At 33.2% G+C, this 19558-nt stretch overlaps 1 protein-coding gene across 1 annotated transcript; it reads right to left on the bottom strand.

Annotated features, from left to right (window-relative positions):
* Positions 1-9621: 9621 nt before the first annotated feature.
* LOC120116878 (vesicle-associated membrane protein 727-like) lies at positions 9622-12078 on the bottom strand. The gene is made up of 4 exons (XM_039137269.1): positions 11948-12078; positions 11717-11837; positions 9821-9883; positions 9622-9735 (listed from the first exon to the last, which is right to left on the bottom strand). Exons 1-4 carry the CDS (start codon positions 12076-12078, stop codon positions 9622-9624), a joined length of 429 nt encoding a protein of 142 aa, XP_038993200.1.
* Positions 12079-19558: the final 7480 nt, after the last annotated feature.

The following is a 19558-nucleotide window of genomic DNA, read 5'->3' on the forward strand; positions in this document are numbered from 1 at the left end:
AGACATTGAAAAGGAAAAAAAGGAAAATAACAAGATCCACCTTCTTAAAAAGGGATAAGTTTCAACACATATGTTGACAGTAGAAAAAAAGTTGACAACACCATAAGGTATCATGAAATACATAAACAATGGCTTCCCAACAACACAATGCTGAGGTGGGGAAACAAGGGGGATAACAAACAAACAACTATGCAACTGCCAAAAACACCTCAAAGGCTGTCTCAAGTCCTCGTTCGTGTGATTTACATGCATTCAAACTTCTTAGACAATACCTTTGATTCTTTAATCAATTATTCCCTAGCAATAAAACACCAATTTCACCCAGGTTTCTATGCTTTAGTTTTAAAAATTACTCATCATGCAACAAAATCAATTTCACCCAAGTTCATAAACTTAAATCACTTATTTCTAGCCAAAAAGATGGCTTCTCCCATATGTTAAAGATAAATTCTTTTCTTTTCTATCTAGATCATAGACTATGATGCAGTATCCTAAACTCTAAATCCAAATATAAAACTGCTCCATGTTCTATCATTTTTTATCTAAATGTTAAATAGTTGGGACAGTTGGACTAGGTTCATATGCAAACTTTCCTTATTTTCAATTGGGTTTTCAAATAATTTATCTAACATTGTTAGGGTTTGTTCCAGTTTTGATTGGGTTTTTTAGATTTTATGAATGGGTCATAACCCCGTAACATTATTCTATAACAAAGTACAAAATGAATTTCTTAGGGTTACTTTGTACTCGGTAATTTGGGGTAAACATTTTGTTCTTCATATCTTACATAAATATTTCATCAATCATCAGTAATAAAGTTGAAGTTTTGCTAATACTTTATAATTATTTAGGTTGGTAAGTAATGGTCGATGGATAAAGCATGGATTTCGTCTGATAGGTTATCTAATGCATATGAAGTGGGTGTAAACACCTTTCTAGACTTTGCACAAAGTAATGATCCAAATTCAGATCTTATTCGATGTCATTGTATACATTGTATCAATTTGTGGAACCACTTAATTCAGACCGTACGCTATCATCTGTTTGTGTTTGACTTCGATGAAAGTTATAAGGTTTGGTCTTTCCATGGAGAAAGACAGCCCGAGCTTTATTCTAAATGCCCTAACAAATCTATTCCTTCCGACTTTGATTATACAAGAGATATGCTAGATGATGCCTTCAGAGATGTAGAAAAAGAACCCGATTCATGGAAGTCACTTCTTGAAGAATGTGAGAAGCCACTTTATGTAGGGTCAAAGTATAATGCACTTAGTGGATTATTGAAATTCTAACATATCAAAGGTCAATTTGGGTGGTCTGAGGCTAGTTTTAAAGTATTGTTAGGTGCCCTAAAAGATGTCTTACCATTAAACAATAGAATACCTAACTCCCTATATGATGCCAAGAAATTGCTAAAAGGAGTAGGTCTACAATATGAAAAAATTCATGCATGTGAAAACGATTGTGTTCTATTCTGGAAAGAACATAAGGATGCTTCTCAATGTCCAACTTGTGGCACATCTCGTTGGAAGAAGAATACAAAAAACATACCTTCAAAAGTTTTGTGGTATTTTCCTCCCATCCCTAGATTTAGGATAATGTTTTCGTCACCATAAATGGCACAGGACTTAACTTGCCATGCACAAGGTCGGGCTAATAACGGTATGCTAAGTCATCATCGTGATTCCCCCTCTTGGAAGCTTGTTTATAGAACGTGGAAAGAATTTGGAGAAGAAAAACAGAATCTTAGATTAGCATTGTCCGCTGATGGTATTAATCCTCACAAGTCATTAAGTTCCAAGCATAGCTGTTGGCCGGTTATCTTAATAACTTATAATCTACCCTCTTATTTGTGCATGACAAGAAAATTCATGATTTTGACTCTATTGATATCAGGTCCAAAACAACCTGGTAACAATATTGATGTCTACTTGGCACCATTGATAGCAGATCTAAACCTCTTGTGGGAAACTGGCGTGAAGACATATGATGCTTATAAGAAAGAATACTTCAATCTAAGAGCAATATTACTTTGGACTATAAATGACTTTCCTGCATATGGTAATCTTTCGGGGTGTGTTACCAAAGGTTATTATGCGTGTCTAATATGTTCAGAGAATACTTGTTCACAGTGGTTGCCAAATTCGAAAAAAGTATGCTTTATTGGTCATAGAAGATTCCTACCACTTCAACATCCTCTTCGTAAAAGAAAAAAAGATTTCAACAATCAACAAGAGGATGTTGTTATAAAACAACCACTATCAGGTGAAGAGATTTACGACTATCTGACTGGGTCTAAGAAGAAAATGTCAAAGAAGAAAATGTCAAAGAAGGAAAAAGAAAGCATCGATGAGAGAGCTATATTTTGGCATAATATATCGATTTTTTTATAACTTGAATATTGGAAGAAGTTGCTCGTTCGTCATCAGTTAGATTTTATACATATAGAGAAAAATGTATGTGAGAGTGTTTATGGGACATTGTTGAATTTTCCTGCCAAGACGAAGGATGGGTTAAGAGCACGACAAGATCTTGAGGCGATGGGCATTAAGCCTGAATTACAAACTCAACCAAGAGGGAATCGTACTTGGCTTCCGCCTGCGTGTTACACATTGAATACCACGGAGAAACACCGGTTTTACGAGACCCTGTCTACCATAAAAGTGCATGATGGGTATTGCTCAAATTTCAAAAATCTCGTGTCTAATGATGTATCAAAGATGAATGGTTTGAATTCTAATGATTGTCATGTACTGATGCAACAACTTCTCCATTTTGCAATAAAGGGGGTGTTACATGTGAAAGGAGGAAAACAATCATAGGTTTGTGTCATTTTTAAACGTGTTGTGTAGTAAAGTCGTTGATGTTAATAAGCTAGGCAAGTTGCAAAATGACATCGTATTAACTTTGTGTTTGTTAGAGAAGTATTTTCCTTCTTCATTTTTCGATGTCATGATCCACTTGATGGTGCATTTAGTTAGAGAGTTGAGGTTATGTGGCCTGATTCATTTTAGGTGGATGTATCCATTTGAGAGATACATGAAAACACTCAAAGGATATGTACGTAATCATCATCGACCCGAATGTTGCATTGCAGAATGTTATGTGGCAGAGGAAGCCTTGGAATTTTTCTCAGACTACTTAAAAACATGAAATCAATTGGCAATTCTCATGAATGTGATGATGAAAGAATTCGCACTGGTAAACCCTAATCACAGGGTACAGTCGAGGTTATAGATGCAAAGTTACTTGATGAAGTTCATCTTTGTGTATTACGAAACACTGTTGATGTGGAGCCGTATATAGAGTAAGAACCACTGTGTCTTCTTTGTAATCTATATAATGCATTAAACTTTTTCTAACTTTTAATATGATTATAACTTCTAATATTATTTAGGCAACATATGTTGGAATTGAAGGATCATAACCCCCGTGCCACTCAAAATAGTAAATGGTTGCAGACTCAGCACAGTCGAACATTTATTAGTTGGCTTAAGACCAAGGTTGATACACATTTCGCTAATGGGGAAGACATTTGTGAGAGTGTTCGTTAGTTGGCCAAAGGATCAAGTTTTGTTGTGAAGAAATATAGCGGTTTTGCCATAAATGAGTATCGGTTCCATACAAAATCTCGAGATGAATCAATAATAACTCAATGTAGTGGAGTATCTCTAGTTGCACATGCTATGCAGATTGCTAGTGCAAAAGACTCTAATCCCGTGTATAGAGTTGTTACTTACTATGGTCGTATACAGGAGATATGAGATATTGATTATCACATATTCACTGTTCCTATTTTCATGTGTGATTGGGTTGATAGTCGTGGAATAAAAAAAGATGATTTTGGATTCACAATGGTTAGATTTGCTAGGCTTGATCACCAATATGAACGCTTAATATTAGCTAGTCAAGCCAAACAAGTTTTTTATATTCAAGATCAACAAGATGTGAATTTGTCTGTTGTCGGCTTCACACCACATAAGATGTACAAGTATGGAGCAAATGGTGAAACTGATGATATGTTGGAATACCATGCTACTTTTGATTTTTCACAAGACTCCCCTTTAGTAGAACTTGATGATGATTTCTGTGTACACACCCGGATGGCGAGGGCATATTAGTTTAAAATATTTTGTGCAAAATAAAATCTTTACTTTTTGGCATGTTTTTATTTCAACATCTGTATGTTATTAATTTTGTCCCAACTGCAAGAAATACCAATGTACTAACTTTTTTATTTGAATCATGTTGAAACAGGTTATACTTAGTACCATGGAATCGGATCAGTCTTCGAGTCATGATGAAGACTCTAAACAAAGAGGTCCGAAAAGAAAGGGAAAAACTACTAAAAGAAAAGTTATCGTTACTTACAATAAAAAAGGTGTTCCGATTGGCGTTGAAGCAACGAAACTTGCTTCATTTGAGGGAATGGTAGCAAGATCAATGGTGCCTATCACTTATGCCACTTGGCGAGACGTTGAACAGGAAAAAAAGAAAACTTATGGCAATACATTTTGGTAAGTCTAACATCTGATCTTAACGTCCAATTAATATTTTTTTTGTTAAAAATAATATTTTTTTAATTAATGATTTATGTTTCAGATGAATTTTGAACTTGATCCAAGGAGTCGGAAGAACACCCTTCAATCCATTGGGATAACGTGGAAGAATTTTAAGCATTATCTGTATAAGAAATTCATTGAGAAGTTTAAGAATGACCCTAATGCAAATCTGTTCAACCCTCCAGAGATGTATCCTTATTTGAAGATAGATGACTGGAAGGTTTTTGTATCACAAAGACTTTCAAAGAAGTGGGATGTTAGAAACTAGTCTATATTTGTTATATATATTAGTTTTAGAAACCAGTCTTGACTGTTTTAATGTTTCTAATGCATGAAACAAGTCAGAAAGCTAAACAAATGCGTGGACAACATAGATACAATCATCGGTTGAGTAGAAAAGGATATGATGGACTAACTCTTGAGATTGTATGTAGTAAATTAATTGAATAGTTTAAATATGCATTTGTTTATGTTAATTCATTATTTTTATTCTTTATAATTTAGATGCAAGAAACGGGAAAAGAGGAAGACGAGATTGATAGAGCATTGTTGTGGAAAAAGGCAAGATAAATGGAAAAATGAGGTTATGACCCGAATGTCCAGATTGTTGTTGATAAAATGGTAAGTTCCTATGAACATTCCTACTTTATTTATTTTCATCTTATTGTTGTAGCACCATATGAGCTTTAATCCTTTGAATATTTTGAATATGAATATTTGCTTTCACTACAGGAAGAGATGAAGAAGTCAGAAACTTTAGGAGAGGTCAGTTGTGGAACAAATGACATACTTACCCAAGCCCTAGATACCCAGGAACAATGTGGGCGTATACGAGGGATATGCAAATTTGTTAGGCCACACCAATACTTTTACTTACCCAAGACCGTGAAGAACTACTTAGATGGTGAGAAGAAAAAGATTGAAAAAGGTTCAACCAAATTGAAGGTGCAATAGAGGAACTACAAAAAGGGATAAATCATGCTTCTGAAGGCGCAAGTTGCCAAGGGTGGGGCAAAGAAGATTTTAAAGACAACCCACCCGATGAATTACTTGTAAGTCTTATTAAATTATAGTATGAATTAAATGTAAGTCTTGACTACAACTAATATAGATGAATTATTTGTAGGATACTTCCTGTTATCTGGCTATTGATATTGCCTCCAATATAGTTGCCAAAGGAACGATAGTGAAGCACAATGATCTATCAGGTATTACAAAAAATATCAGATTTCTTTTTAACTTTTTAGAATATCGGATCTTACTTTTAACTTTATATAACAGGTGAAAACATTGAAGTAATGATGGAAATGAGTGTGCAAGGAGACGTTTTACTACCGTTTCCACTAGATGAGGAGTTCATTTACAAGGTTAAAGATACAGTGGGGTTCCTAGTGAAGTGGCCTAGACATCTAGTCATTCAATGATCTGATTTGGTAATATTTTCATTTATTTAAAGAAATTATATAGGTCTAATTTAAATAATATCTTTATATTTTTTTGTATGAAAAAGTGTTGGCGTTTATGGGGAAAAAATGTGTGAACGGAGATGAAGTAGAAAGTAATAAAGGAAAAAAATGACAAAGAGAACTTGTTGAAAAGGAAGAGGAGAAAGGAGAAGGGACACCGAAGAAGGAAAAAGAGAAAGAAAAGGAAAAGGGGAAAGAAGAAGGGACACCGCAAAGGAAAAAAGAAGAGGAGAAAGGAGAAGGGACACCGAAGAGGGAAAAAAAGAAAGAAAATGAGGAGGGAACACCGCAAAAGAGGAGGACGAGAGCACAAATGAGGACAAGGCTACGAGTTGAAAGCAACTGTGTTTTGAAAGTGTTTGCACGTATGGTTGATATATAACTTAAAAATGTGGAGTCCATGAAAGTGCAATGTGAGGACGATATGTTTGGGTATGAGAGTTTCACGTACATAACTTGGGAAGATTTTGAAGTAGTTTTTACTTTGGATGAGATGATCGGTTCTGTGATTACTTGTTATATGATGTAAGTGTTTAATTTTAATTTTATTAAAACACAATATATTTAATCATCGTACTTGTCTAATGTTAATATATAGGTACTTTTTTGAGGAAATCAAGAATGGGCCAAAAAGAGATCATAGAATTTGTTTTATGAGCCCATCTACAATCTCTCCATCAGGACGTAAGGCAAAATTCAAAAATAGCGATGAGGTAATTTGAAGCGTTGCAGATTGATTGTCTCTAGGAAAGGACAATGACATCGTCCTAGTGCCATATAATCTCGGGTTTGTTTTTTCATTTGATTTTTCATTTGATTATCAATATATTTTAGTAACTTAATTTGGTTTTTTCGTTTTTATAGAAGACATTGGGTGTTGGCGGTGATAGATATGAAAGTAACAAGTTGTTATTATCTTGATTCCTTACGGCCCACCAATGTCTATCAGCAATTGAAGCAAGTTATTGATGTGTAACTGACATAAAGTATTGAAACATTATAGTATATTCTTTGATATATTTCATCAATTTTTATAGGGTAATGAAATTGTACACTGCTCAAAGTGGATATAACAAAAGGGTTAGCCTCAATTGGATCAATGTTTTGGTGAGGACTTCGAACGATAATTCCTTGATTAAATTGCAGCTTTCATTTTGACTAATCGTTTATTGTAAACTGTTTGTAGTGTCCCCGTCAGTCGGGAGGTACTGAGTGTGGATATTATGTTTGTAAGTTCATTAAAGAGATAGTCGAGAACGGACTTCAAGTGCTGGTCAATAAGAATATAAGCAAACTTTTCTGATAAACATCTGTAATATCATACATACACATTAGTCATACAACTATCATATGGACTTGAAGTAGGATGATATTATTAGAAATTCATCTACGATAACATATTGTCTATTCATATTAATAAGAATTGTCATGCTCTTTTTATTTCTGCTGAAAAACTCATAGTTAGATGCTATTCTAGACTTCTAGTTATCACCTTGTAGTTTGAATGTTCTTTTATTTTGATGATTCACGTTTCTGTATAGAGGTTATCGTTTATAATTTGAAACAAACTTAAAAATCTTGTGAATTTAACTTAGTGGAAGATTACATTGATGGTAAACTTATTGTTATTTACTTCTATTGATAGATCATGTTGTAAGTAATGGGTGAATTCTTGAATCTAATTACACGTTTTAAGCATGTGGCAATCAGGACTAGTTTTTGATATATGAATCAATGTCTAAAGGAACAATTTGAAATGTTCGGTAGAGTTGTGAAAGCATTGGATAATGTGAGACACGTACTAGACTTAAAAGAGAAATTTGATTTTGTCAAGTACTCTAGACGTAAAAGGGTACAAGTAAACTGCTAAAGTTGTTCATGCCATATTTTTTTTTATTAAAACCATAGACATCGTTGATTTTTGCATCATATACTGCATAATGTTATTATTCGTGGTAATATTGTTGTGAACAAAGTTGGTACTTTTTATAATGCTATTGATTTGATGACTTTGCATAATGTTATTATGCTTCAAAGAATGCATATGTAAAATTGATCATTTTAGTACTCTTTAATAGTTAATTATATACTTCATTTTAAATAAGTATAAATTATATACTTATTTCATATTTTTTACTTAGGTTGGCGATGGGAAAGAAGAATACACGGATGATGACATTGATGATATTCACAAAGAATGGGTATCTTATGTGACAAACTTTATTATGCCTTGATATTTTGTATCGACATATGATTAATACAATATTTTTGATAACTTAATATGAATATATTATATGCAAATGAATTGATTATATATAATATGAATCCCGAAGGTTTAGTATTTTGAGGCATTAAATGTGATTTAGTTTGATTATTTGTCGATATATATATATATATATATATAATATAATTTACGAAATACAATCACGACACATGAACGTGTGTCATTTTTTTAATGACGTGTGCTTCAATGACACACAATATAAGTCATACATGCATGTCATAAATTTATGACACACAAATGTATGTCAAGCAGATTTATGACAGGGTCTTCAATGATGCTCAATGTAAGTCATACATGCATGACATAAATTTATAACACACAAATGTGTGTCATCTTAATTTATGACGGGGGCTTCAATGATGCGCAATGAGCATCATAAATGTGCGTCATAAATGCGTGTCAAAAATACGCATCATAGATTCATGACACACAATTGCGCGTCAGCTGAAATTCATGGCGGTGGCTTCAACGACAGGCAAATGTGTGTCATCTGCACCCATAGATGACGCGCATTGCGCGTCATTAAAAGAGTTTTTTCTAGTAGTGACTGTAGCTTTTGTGGGCATGTGTATTCATAGAACCTTGTTTATGTATTTAAGTTGAAAACCTGAAGTTGTATTATTTTGGTTTTAAATTACGTGTCACGAGGCTCTAGTTTGTAAAATATTTTATAATTTTTATTTATTTCTTTGATAATACCATTCAACATGTTTGAAATGAAAATAAACATGTTTTGGAAATCAAGGATTACCTCAGCAGCCCAATGTGACACTTTACACTACTAGAAAAAAAAACCCCTTTAATGACGCGCATTGCGCGTCATCTATGGGTGCAGATGACACACAAATGCATGTCGTTGAAGTCACCGACATAAATATCAGATGACGCGCAATTGTGAGTCATAAATCTATGACGCGCATTTATGACGCATATTTATGACACTCATTGTGCGTTATTGAAGCCCCCGTCATAAATGAAGATGACACACATTTGTGTGTCATAAATTTATGACACGCATGTATGACTTACATTGCGTGTCATTGAAGCACACTCCATTAAAAAAGATGACACATATTCTTGTGTCGTGATTGTATTTCATAAATTATATATATATATATATATATTGTGGATTGACAAATAATCAAACTAAATCACATTTAATGCCTCATAATACTAAATATATATATCATATTATATATAAGCAATTCATTTGCATACAATATATTCACATTAAGTTATCAAAAATATTGTAATTGTTTTTAACTTTGGCTGATCAAAGTCAACATTTGAAACCCCCACACGCAAAAAGTCACAAAATGATGATCAACACAACTACAGCTCCTCCTACCATCAGTTTCATTTGCAGATTCTTCATCCACATCCTTCGTCGCAGTTGCCGCCCTTGCCTCTGGAAGCTATCAGCCTACGACATTATTACAAAACCATATATATATTATGATGTTTACCCAGACCCTAAACTAAACCACAAAAGAGAAGATAACACCAACCTGGAATTGCAAGTTTTCTGTTTTATCCACTAGAAGTTCAATCTTCTCCCCACGATCCAAATTCTGATCAGAAACGAAATTAGTGAACCGAACACTAGCTGTTACGCCATGGGAAAACATTCATTTCAGACATGGTCCCAAAATTTGGAATATGAACTTTTAGAATGAAAAGTTTTAGGTCTTGTTAAAGTAAATCCATTAAACTATATCTATGCATAGGCATGTGCACTACTGGCGGCAAAAAAACTCCAGAGCATCTAAAGGCACAAGTAGATATTTGGTTTGGTACTATAATTAGTTTCGACTGTGACCATACTATATGTTACTAAACTAATGCACGGGAAAACTCATTCATATATGTCTGCTGCAGAAGTCAATGCTAGAGCAAGATGGCTTTTGCATCTCATATGGCAAAAACTATAAAATCACAATGTAAATTTCTTTAGAAACTAGTGATGATATTTGATGGTATCCACTTTTCTTCTCTTTTTTCAGTAAATAAACAAAATAGAAGATTCAACCTTCAACAATCCACACCATTAACATTAAAAATAAAGAAAATCTTTAGTTGATGGAAAATTCAACAAAATTTCTTATTATATTCACTAATAATTTACCTCTTATATAGAAGGCTTACAAATTATGAAATAAAACCCTATTTTCATAAATTAACAAGGAAAACAAAATATCAGGCAAGTATCCTAATTCATAAGTAAATTTTATTTAAACCAATAAGGAAATTATAGAAAATAAAAATCAGAATCAAATCCCCTAAAATTGAAGCACCTAGAGCTAAGGAGAAACGTTGCATAACAAAAAAGGCATTAATGCACCAAAACAATCTAGAAATATTCTTTATTACATACATAATCATCACTCAACACAGATGGGTGAAATTTGATGGCTAAGAACATCACCAAGAAAAACTGATCATCAACCAAACACTACTATATTCAAAGACTCGTCACAATCTAGTCAGCTATTCGTAAAAGTTGACCAAGACGTACCACCAGATTTACCATATAAACCAAACTTTATACCTGCAAGTTACTACCTCAACCAGAGACCTACCTCTTCTCCTTTATTGTCACATTGGCAACTACTTTTTTATGGGCTTTTATTTCAGTTAGACGTTAAAAATCTCATGGCGACTTTGAGGACGAATGTCATGAGAAACCAATTAAATCCATTACTCAGGGGGAGTTAGAGCTAGTGTGTTATTTGAAGAAGACTTCACATATGTTAAAACAATATCCTAGGGCATCATTTTATAGGTGCCATGAAGTTATCTATTGGCAAACAAAAAGAGACGATTCTTTTGATTTACACATGGATGATATTGTCATTATTACTGATGATAGATAAGGGATACTAATATTGAAATAGCATATTCAAACTAAATTTCAGACCAAAGTTTTAGGGGATTAAAGATCTAAAATAGGGTTTAAGCAACAAAAACCGATGACAATTTCCTGATAATCAAGAAGCTCATCATAAAGCCTCAAATCCAGAAATGTTAATGTTACCCTGCAACATAAGACCTTTTCTCCCTTTGTTTTCTTATATTAGGGGGTTGTTGTTGATGGGAATGGGCTTTCTTCTTCCGATTGTCACCTATAGTTACCACCCCTGAAATTTTGAAATTCTCATGATTCGCATGAAATATGGAACCTAATGGTAATTTGAATACTAATAACAATAGTACATGAACGCTGAGAAAACAAACGACATAACAAGTTAAATTTTTATAGGCAAGTTTAATGGTAGTAACCAAAGAAATCTGTATACCAGCCACTGGAAAGAATGATTGTTACAAAATACTTAAATCTCTACATTCAAAATAACACATCCACTTTTTCCACACTTGTACCACTTCTCAAGAAAATAAATACATGCCTTTTCAATGTTATCCATCATAATCCCCTTCACCTCAATTACTTGAGCTTTTAATTTTGAGAGCTTACTAATTTCTTCTGGATGGTTCATGCAATATTGCATGTGCTCCTTAAGCCTTGGACTGTTGTACATAGAAAGGCGCTACAGGTTAGGATTATACTATCATGTGTATGAACAACATAGGATAACTGGACAAATGTAACAATTTAACCTTGCCAAGTATTTACTTACCCAAATTCTCGGTCAAGATTATATGCAATACTAAATCGGTCCACAAATAAGTCGTCCTCGTCGTCATCATCAGCTAAAGGATGAGGACTCTTATTTCTTACACTCGCACCATATCGATGTAACAAATCCATGCAGATGTTGGAGTCAACAACAAAGATAAAAACATCATGAAAAATTAAGCAGGCAACAACACAAAAAAATATGCCCTTTGATGTTAGCAGAAATGATTCTAAAGATGAAAAACTTTAAAGAACTTAAGTGATTGGTGAACAATTCAAAATGGCCTAATTATACAGTTCAAAACTGGATCAAACTTGTAGAAGTTCCAATAGAAAATATAGTTCTTGCTCAGGTCCAATCGCAGGAGAAGTCTAAACAAGTAAATTATAGTTGGAGAGGCTAGAATCAATACTGAAATTTACTTTATTCTTCTGTGCGATCTTGAGAATAAATTAACATTTCTCGGTAAATTTCCAGGAATAGAATTTAGTATTAAAAGGTGAACAAATTCAATCCAAAAGCATAAGAAATGGTTCATCCTATTAACTTCAAAGAAAATGAAATAAATTCAAAGCACTTCTTTATCCCCATACACCAGAAGAAAAGAATATAAAAAACAGAAACATTGATTGATTAATTATCATCATAACCATTGATCCCAGGAAAATGGTGTTTCACCAAACATCAGAAATACATATGCATTGGTAAATAAGTGACCCAAATTAAAGGGATACAACTCCAGCATTAAAAGGGAATTAGCCAAAAGATCGAGCCCAGTGAGTCAAATACAAATAACTCAACATAGTTAAGTCCTCTAAACATTGTTTCAAGTTATAGTTTACATTGCTAAAGTTATTTCAGCACTCAGCAACAACTCTTCTAATCTATACAAGTTAGAAATGTCCAAAAGAATCATATCAGAAGTTTGTTATTAGACAAATTATATATAACAAAACAACAATCACATCATTTTCAGCTTTTCCTACTATTCAATCTAAAATCTCCAGAAGCAAGCATTCAACATTCCGTGTTCCCTACCAAAATAATTAACGATCCAAATCTACTCAAATTAACAACACCAATCGTTCACTTAAAATATTGAATTTCAATTTTTAAGGAATTTAAAATTGACAACGATGAAAGAACTAGATCCAATCGAGCAGTGGAAAGATAAGGCTGAGATCTCGTCCCAAAGAACAAAAGAGGGAGAAAATATGAATTCAACTTAACAGCTTCGCAAGCCTACAAGTAAATAAATAAATCAGATTCCATGGCAAGTACTGTAGGATCCAAACAAAAGGAAAACAAATAATTAGAATTTGGATAGAAAAATGAGAAGAAAACCTTATTTTATATGCAATTTAATTTCAGGATTCTGCTTACTCCTGCCGTTGAGCCCTATAAAACAATTGAAGAAATAAATTAAGAGAGGCAGTTGCTTTTAATTTCCTACGAAATCTTCTTCTCTGTATTCTTTTGGCATTTTCCAAATCTGGAGTTGCCTAGCCTTGAATCCTCCCAAACCCTTCGCCTGCATTGTGGTGATTGGCCAAACCAGTAGGAGGTTGCAAAGAGAAAAAGGGAAAAAGAGAAAAATGGGGGAAGCAATCGTGAACTTTGTTATCGAGGGGGAAGAAGTGGGAAAGGATGAAAATAATGGGGGGAAACAATTAAAATACGACTTTTACAGATGACACACAATTAAAATTGTACTCCGTGTTTTTGCAAATTTTTTGGATTATGACTATTAAATATGACACATTATTGTAAGACATAAATCCTTTAGATTTTAAAAAACATGACATTTTTTTATGACACATATTTTTTGCAAGTCATAAATTAGCATGTGTCATTGTTAGTGTGTCATTAAAGGTATATTTTCTTGTAGTGTTAGGCCCATTCGGGTTTAGGGTGTTATACTCCACCTCAATACGGTTCAAATCCATCTCAAGAAACAGTCGAAACAAGAACCTGCAGTTACCCAGATATGAAATAGCAATGCCCTCCACCGGATGACAAACATTTGCTAAAGTCGCCCACATTGACCGGAAGTTATTCACGCTTTATATTAAGAAAATGCCCTCAAAATAGAGACCATAAGAGATATCAATTTTGTCTAACTTATCCCTTGCAGCAAATATATCATCCTCTCCCGTATCCAGTTCCAGACTAGCCAAGTCTTCAGCTATATCTGTCATTGTAACAACAACTAAACTTTGAAAAACAAAGAGAAAAACCTGTTGAGTTAATCAATTGATTGAATTGGCCAAGAGGGGGGTGAATTAGCAATTAAAATTTTGGTGGAAGCCTTTACTGAAAATTGAAAGTAATTGCACAGCGATTTAGAGTGGTTCGACTTTCTCAACCAAAGTCTACGTCCACTACATTAGCTATCCACACCAAGGATTTTCCAACAAATTCACTAATTTGTTCTTTCTTTTGAGGCCAAAGAGATAACCTTACAACTCCCTCAAGAGTATACCTCAATTCTTGAGAACACTCTTTCTCAAAGAGAATATTATAAATTTGCAAACTTACAAGGAAATCCTCACAAGGTAGATTGTTTGCACAATTCTAGAACAAAGAAAAGAAAACTCAGGAATGAATACAATTGAGTACAAGTAGTGTTCTTGAAATAAAAATAAATATTGAATGAAAAATAGGCTTGAAGTGCTCAAACAATGAGTTTGATGCTTTCTCTTTGGTTCTCTCTTGATTCTAGTATCTTGTTGTTTCTTCTTATTTCATGTTGTTGATCAATGGCTTCTAAGCTTGTTTAAATACTCCTTCAATTGATTCTGAACGTTGGGGATGATTAGTGGAGTCAATAGAGTCGTTTAAGTGTGAAAGCAATTAATAAAATCAGTTGGGAGCGTCAGTGCATCGATGCATACACAATGTGCATCAAGTGTAAAATTTAAATATTTTGACCGTTGGAACACTTAGTACATCGGTGCACTAAGTGTGCATCGATGCATAAAATGCATTCGATGTTTCAAAATAGCATGAGTGCATCGATGCATGTCTTGTGCATCGATGCATGTCTTGTGCATCGATGCATCAAATGCATTCGATGTTTTCATAAATCCCCGAGTGCATCGATGCATGGTATGTGAATCGATGCATAAAATGCATTCGATGTTCAATTTATTCATTGGTGCATCGATGCATGGATTGGTGCATTCCTTTGAAAAATTGATTTTAGGCTTGATTTTGGTTCAAAATACTTTGTGAAAATTGTTTCAAAAATATATTAAGTATAAAACACAATTTTACACATTTAGTAAGGATTAAAATGAACTTTAAAAGACTTGGAGTAATATTTTGATATTCGAATAATTACATCGAATATACTTAGAAAATATTTTGTAAAATCTTAAAATTCATTTAACTTAATTTGTTATATCGAAATATCAAAATGTTTTCAACAATCTCCCCCTTTTTGATATAACAAAACATTCGAGTAATTTAAATATTTTTAAGAAAATCATTTTCAAATCAATTTGAAATTAATCCCCCTTACTATAACACATCTTCTTCCCCTTTTTGTCAAATCAAAAGGACTCTAAGACGTTATTAAACAAGGTTTTTGAAAAATTAGCCAATTGATATTTAGATATAGCTTAAGCTACTAAGATCACAATCAAGAGAAAGATTAGCCATTAGTTCCATAATTCAATATTCATAAACAATGTGAAATGGCAAAAATTGGTCATAATGCAACTAATATGTAAATGATGCAAAAATAAACATTAAGCTCAAAATGAAAGTTAAAACCAAGCCAAATATATATGCATGTAAGTTCAAATATCCAATTATCCAACAAATTCAAACATCCAAAATAAAACAATCCATCAACATCAAAATGTTTCACAATTCAAAGTTCTGAGTTCGGGATGATAAATCCATTGACCCGTTTCCTTATCATTTTTCCATCCTAATTTCTTCAAGGAAGTAAGATTGATTTGGTTTTGGAGAGAGATAGGAATATCAGAAGAGACCCTAAACTAAATTTGATAAACGAATTACTAAGGAGACAATCATAAACCAAGGTTTCTATATTCTTGGAAGGAACAGTGTTTATGGAAACTCACTAAAGATGATCTGTGGCAGATTAATCTTCTTTTTATGTTGGATACAATATATCCACCATATATCTATGTTCCTAAGGGAGGAGTATCTACCTCCGGATGGTCTAAACCACCAAGAGATCATATAATGAAGGAATCTATCACGATGAGTTCTTAGGGTACTCTCACTATCCTTAGACTTATAGGGTGAATCCATAGTCTCTTTTTCATTAAACCTGAGTTATCTAGTCCAAAATGGGTAGTGATTATGCCGGAGTCAATAAAAATGAATTGTCCTAAAAGATAGGATCGAATTCCTATAGTTTCAGATCGACGCTCGTTTTGGACACATACCACATTGGAATAGAAAAATGTGGACTAATTGATTATAAACCAAAGGTTTGGGTTTAAAGAGTTTATCAAACTTCTAGGATTTAAGAGTATGAAGATATTGGAAGTCCATATCTTCTATAGCTTGGATCGAAGGGATACGCTCTTCCTGGATTTTGTATGACTCAAAACATGTATGGTACCTATGTTATAGATCTTGTCCACGACCAGGTACGTTGAAACAAGAGTTCAGAATGGTCATATTTGGGTTATTTGGATTGGGTGGAGGAATAAGAGGTCGGTTTTGACTTGAGCGACTAGACAATGTCCTAGGTCATTTTAGGATTTGACATGGTTTAAGAATCGGAATAGAATATGTAACCTGCAAATTTAAACTCATGTATGCAATATAATCAAACCCAAAACTCAAATAAGTCATCAATATTTCAAGGTTCTCTAAACCGAATCCTAAAGGGCAATGTTTTGAAAAACTATTTGGAAAATAATGTTTGAAAATCATAATAGATATAGTTTTTATGAAAACAACCTAATTGAATCAAAAACATCAATTAAAACAACAATTTTCGATTTTTTTATTTCATAATTTAAAGATAGTTTTGAAAAATTGAGTGTTTTTGACGAAATTGGTTGTAAAATCATCATATAACCAATGTCTGGTGTAGTGTTCATCGTAGAACTAATCAAAACTAGTCCTAAGTTCAAAAATCAATGAAATAGAGGATTTTTAATCATTACCTTGAAAATTTGGATTTTATGAGAATGTGATGTTGTTTGCAAGGATTTAATGATGTTAGCAGGATCAGAAGATGAAGAACGATCTAATTCCGACTTGTATTTGATGATTTTGGAAAAAATGGAGATTTAGAGAGAAAGAGAAGATGAACGACGTTTAAGATAAAAGAGAGGGTTTTGAGAGAAAAGGTTCTTCTGGGCGTTTAATAACCAAAACCCGTGGGGGTATCGATTCCCTAAAAGAGGGAACCAGTTCCCATTCAAAGGGGGAATCGGTTCCCCTTCAAGGGGGTATCGATTCCCTCTGCACCAAAGTGCTAAAAATCTAGTTTTAAAACCTCAAAATGCTAAATTAAGTTTCTCTAGTGGTATTGGTAACTCATATATTGAAAATTAATCATGTTCAATTAATCAATTTTATCCTTAAACTACATTTGAACATAAAATTAATTTTCACTAAGAATCATAAACTCCCACTAACCAATAGAAAAGAATGCAAATAAAAGTGTTATAGGTATTTTCCAAAATTAATTAAAAATACTAAACTTATTTTAAACACTAAGTCAAGGTAGGTTGGTCAAACCTAATTCTCTCCTAAGTGTCCAAAATCTTTCTTTATCTAAAGGTTTTGTAAAGATGTCCGCTACTTGATGCAAAATATCAACAAATTCTAGAAGTACATATTCCTTAGCGACATGGTCTCTAATGAAGTGATGTCTAATTTCAATATGCTTAGTTCTAGAGTGTTGGATGGGATTTTTAGTGAGACAAATAGCACTAGTATTGTCACACTTGATAGGAATGGTACATACTTCAATTTCATAATCAAAAACTTGTTGTTTCATCCATAAAACTTGTGCACAATAACTACCGGTTGAAATGTATTCCGCTTCAGTGGTAGATAATGCAACATAATTTTGTTTCTTTGAAAACCAAGAAATCAACATATTTCCAAGGAATTGGCAAGTACCGGAGGTGCTTTTCCTATCTAATTTGCATCCTCAATAATCCGCATCAGAAAAGGCACGCAAGCTAAAGCTAGAGTCTCTAGGATACCAAAGTCCTAAACTAGGAGTCTCCTTAAGGTATCTAAAGATTCTCTTAACAGCTAGTAAATGTGATTCCTTAGGACATGATTGAAATCTAGCACATAAATAAACACTAAACATAATGTTCGGTCTACTTATAGTTAAATAAAGCAAAGAGCCAATCATAGACCTATATAATTTAACATCCACACATTTACCTCATTCATCTATGTCAAGCTTTGTTGATGAGCTCATTAGAGTTTTATGAGGTTTCCCATTTTCCAGTCCAAACTTCTTGAGCATATCTTTAACATACTTAGCTTGATTGATGAAGATGTCATCTTTTCTTTGCTTGATTTGAAGTCCCAAGAAAAATGAGAGCTCCCCCATCATGATCATCTCAAATTCACTTTGCATTAGCTTAGAAAATTCTTGGCAAAGAACATCATTAGTAGAACCAAATATTATATCATCAATATAAATTTGAACTACTAATAAATCTTTACCTTTATGCTTTAAAAACAATGTAGTGTCAACCTTCCCTTTTGAAAAACCTTTTTCGATTAAAAATTTTGACAATCTTTCATACCAAGCTCTAGGAGCTTATTTTAAACCATAAAGAGCTTTTGTCAATTTAAAAACATGATTTGGAAATTTTGAATCTTCAAAACCAGGAGGTTGTTCCACATACACTTCTTCTTTTATAAAACCATTTAAAAATGTACTTTTAGTATCCATTTGATATAATTTAAATTCATGAAAACATGCAAATGCTAATAATATTCTAATTGCTTCCATCCTAGCTACGGGAGCGTATGTTTCATCATAGTTTATTCCCTCTTCTTGAGTGTACCTTTGAGCAACAAGTCAAACCTTGTTTCTCACTATATTACCACTTTCAACAAGCTTATTCCTAAATACCCATCTAGTACCTACAGTAGATTTATTACTAGGCCTTTCAACTAATGTCCATACTTTACTTCTCTCAAATTGATTTAACTCTTCTTGCATAGCCATAATCCAATGTTCATCATTTAATGCTTCTTTAATATTCTTAGGCTCTATGCATGATATAAATGCAACATATTTACAAAAAATTCTAAGAGAAAATCGAGTTGTTACCCCTTTGGATGAATCACCTATAATCTCACCATCCTTGACATAGTTGTACTCTCTTGGGTAAGATACTTCCCTTTCTTCAATGGTTGGATTATCGAGAGGATCTTGAGTTTTCTCATCTTTCGTTTCTTCCTTTGATGATGGTTCTCCAACGTCATGTCCAACGTCATTTATATTTATAATGCCTACATCATCATTTACACAAGAATCCTTCCTCGGAAGGGGATTATCATCGAAAACAACATGTATAGACTCTTCTACAACTAAAGTTCTTTTATTAAATACTTGATAAGCTTTAGAATTTAAGGAAT

Source organism: Hibiscus syriacus, unplaced genomic scaffold, assembly GCF_006381635.1.
Source record: "Hibiscus syriacus cultivar Baekdansim isolate YM2019G1 unplaced genomic scaffold, ASM638163v2 tig00110303_pilon, whole genome shotgun sequence".
Taxonomy (NCBI): domain Eukaryota; kingdom Viridiplantae; phylum Streptophyta; class Magnoliopsida; order Malvales; family Malvaceae; genus Hibiscus; species Hibiscus syriacus.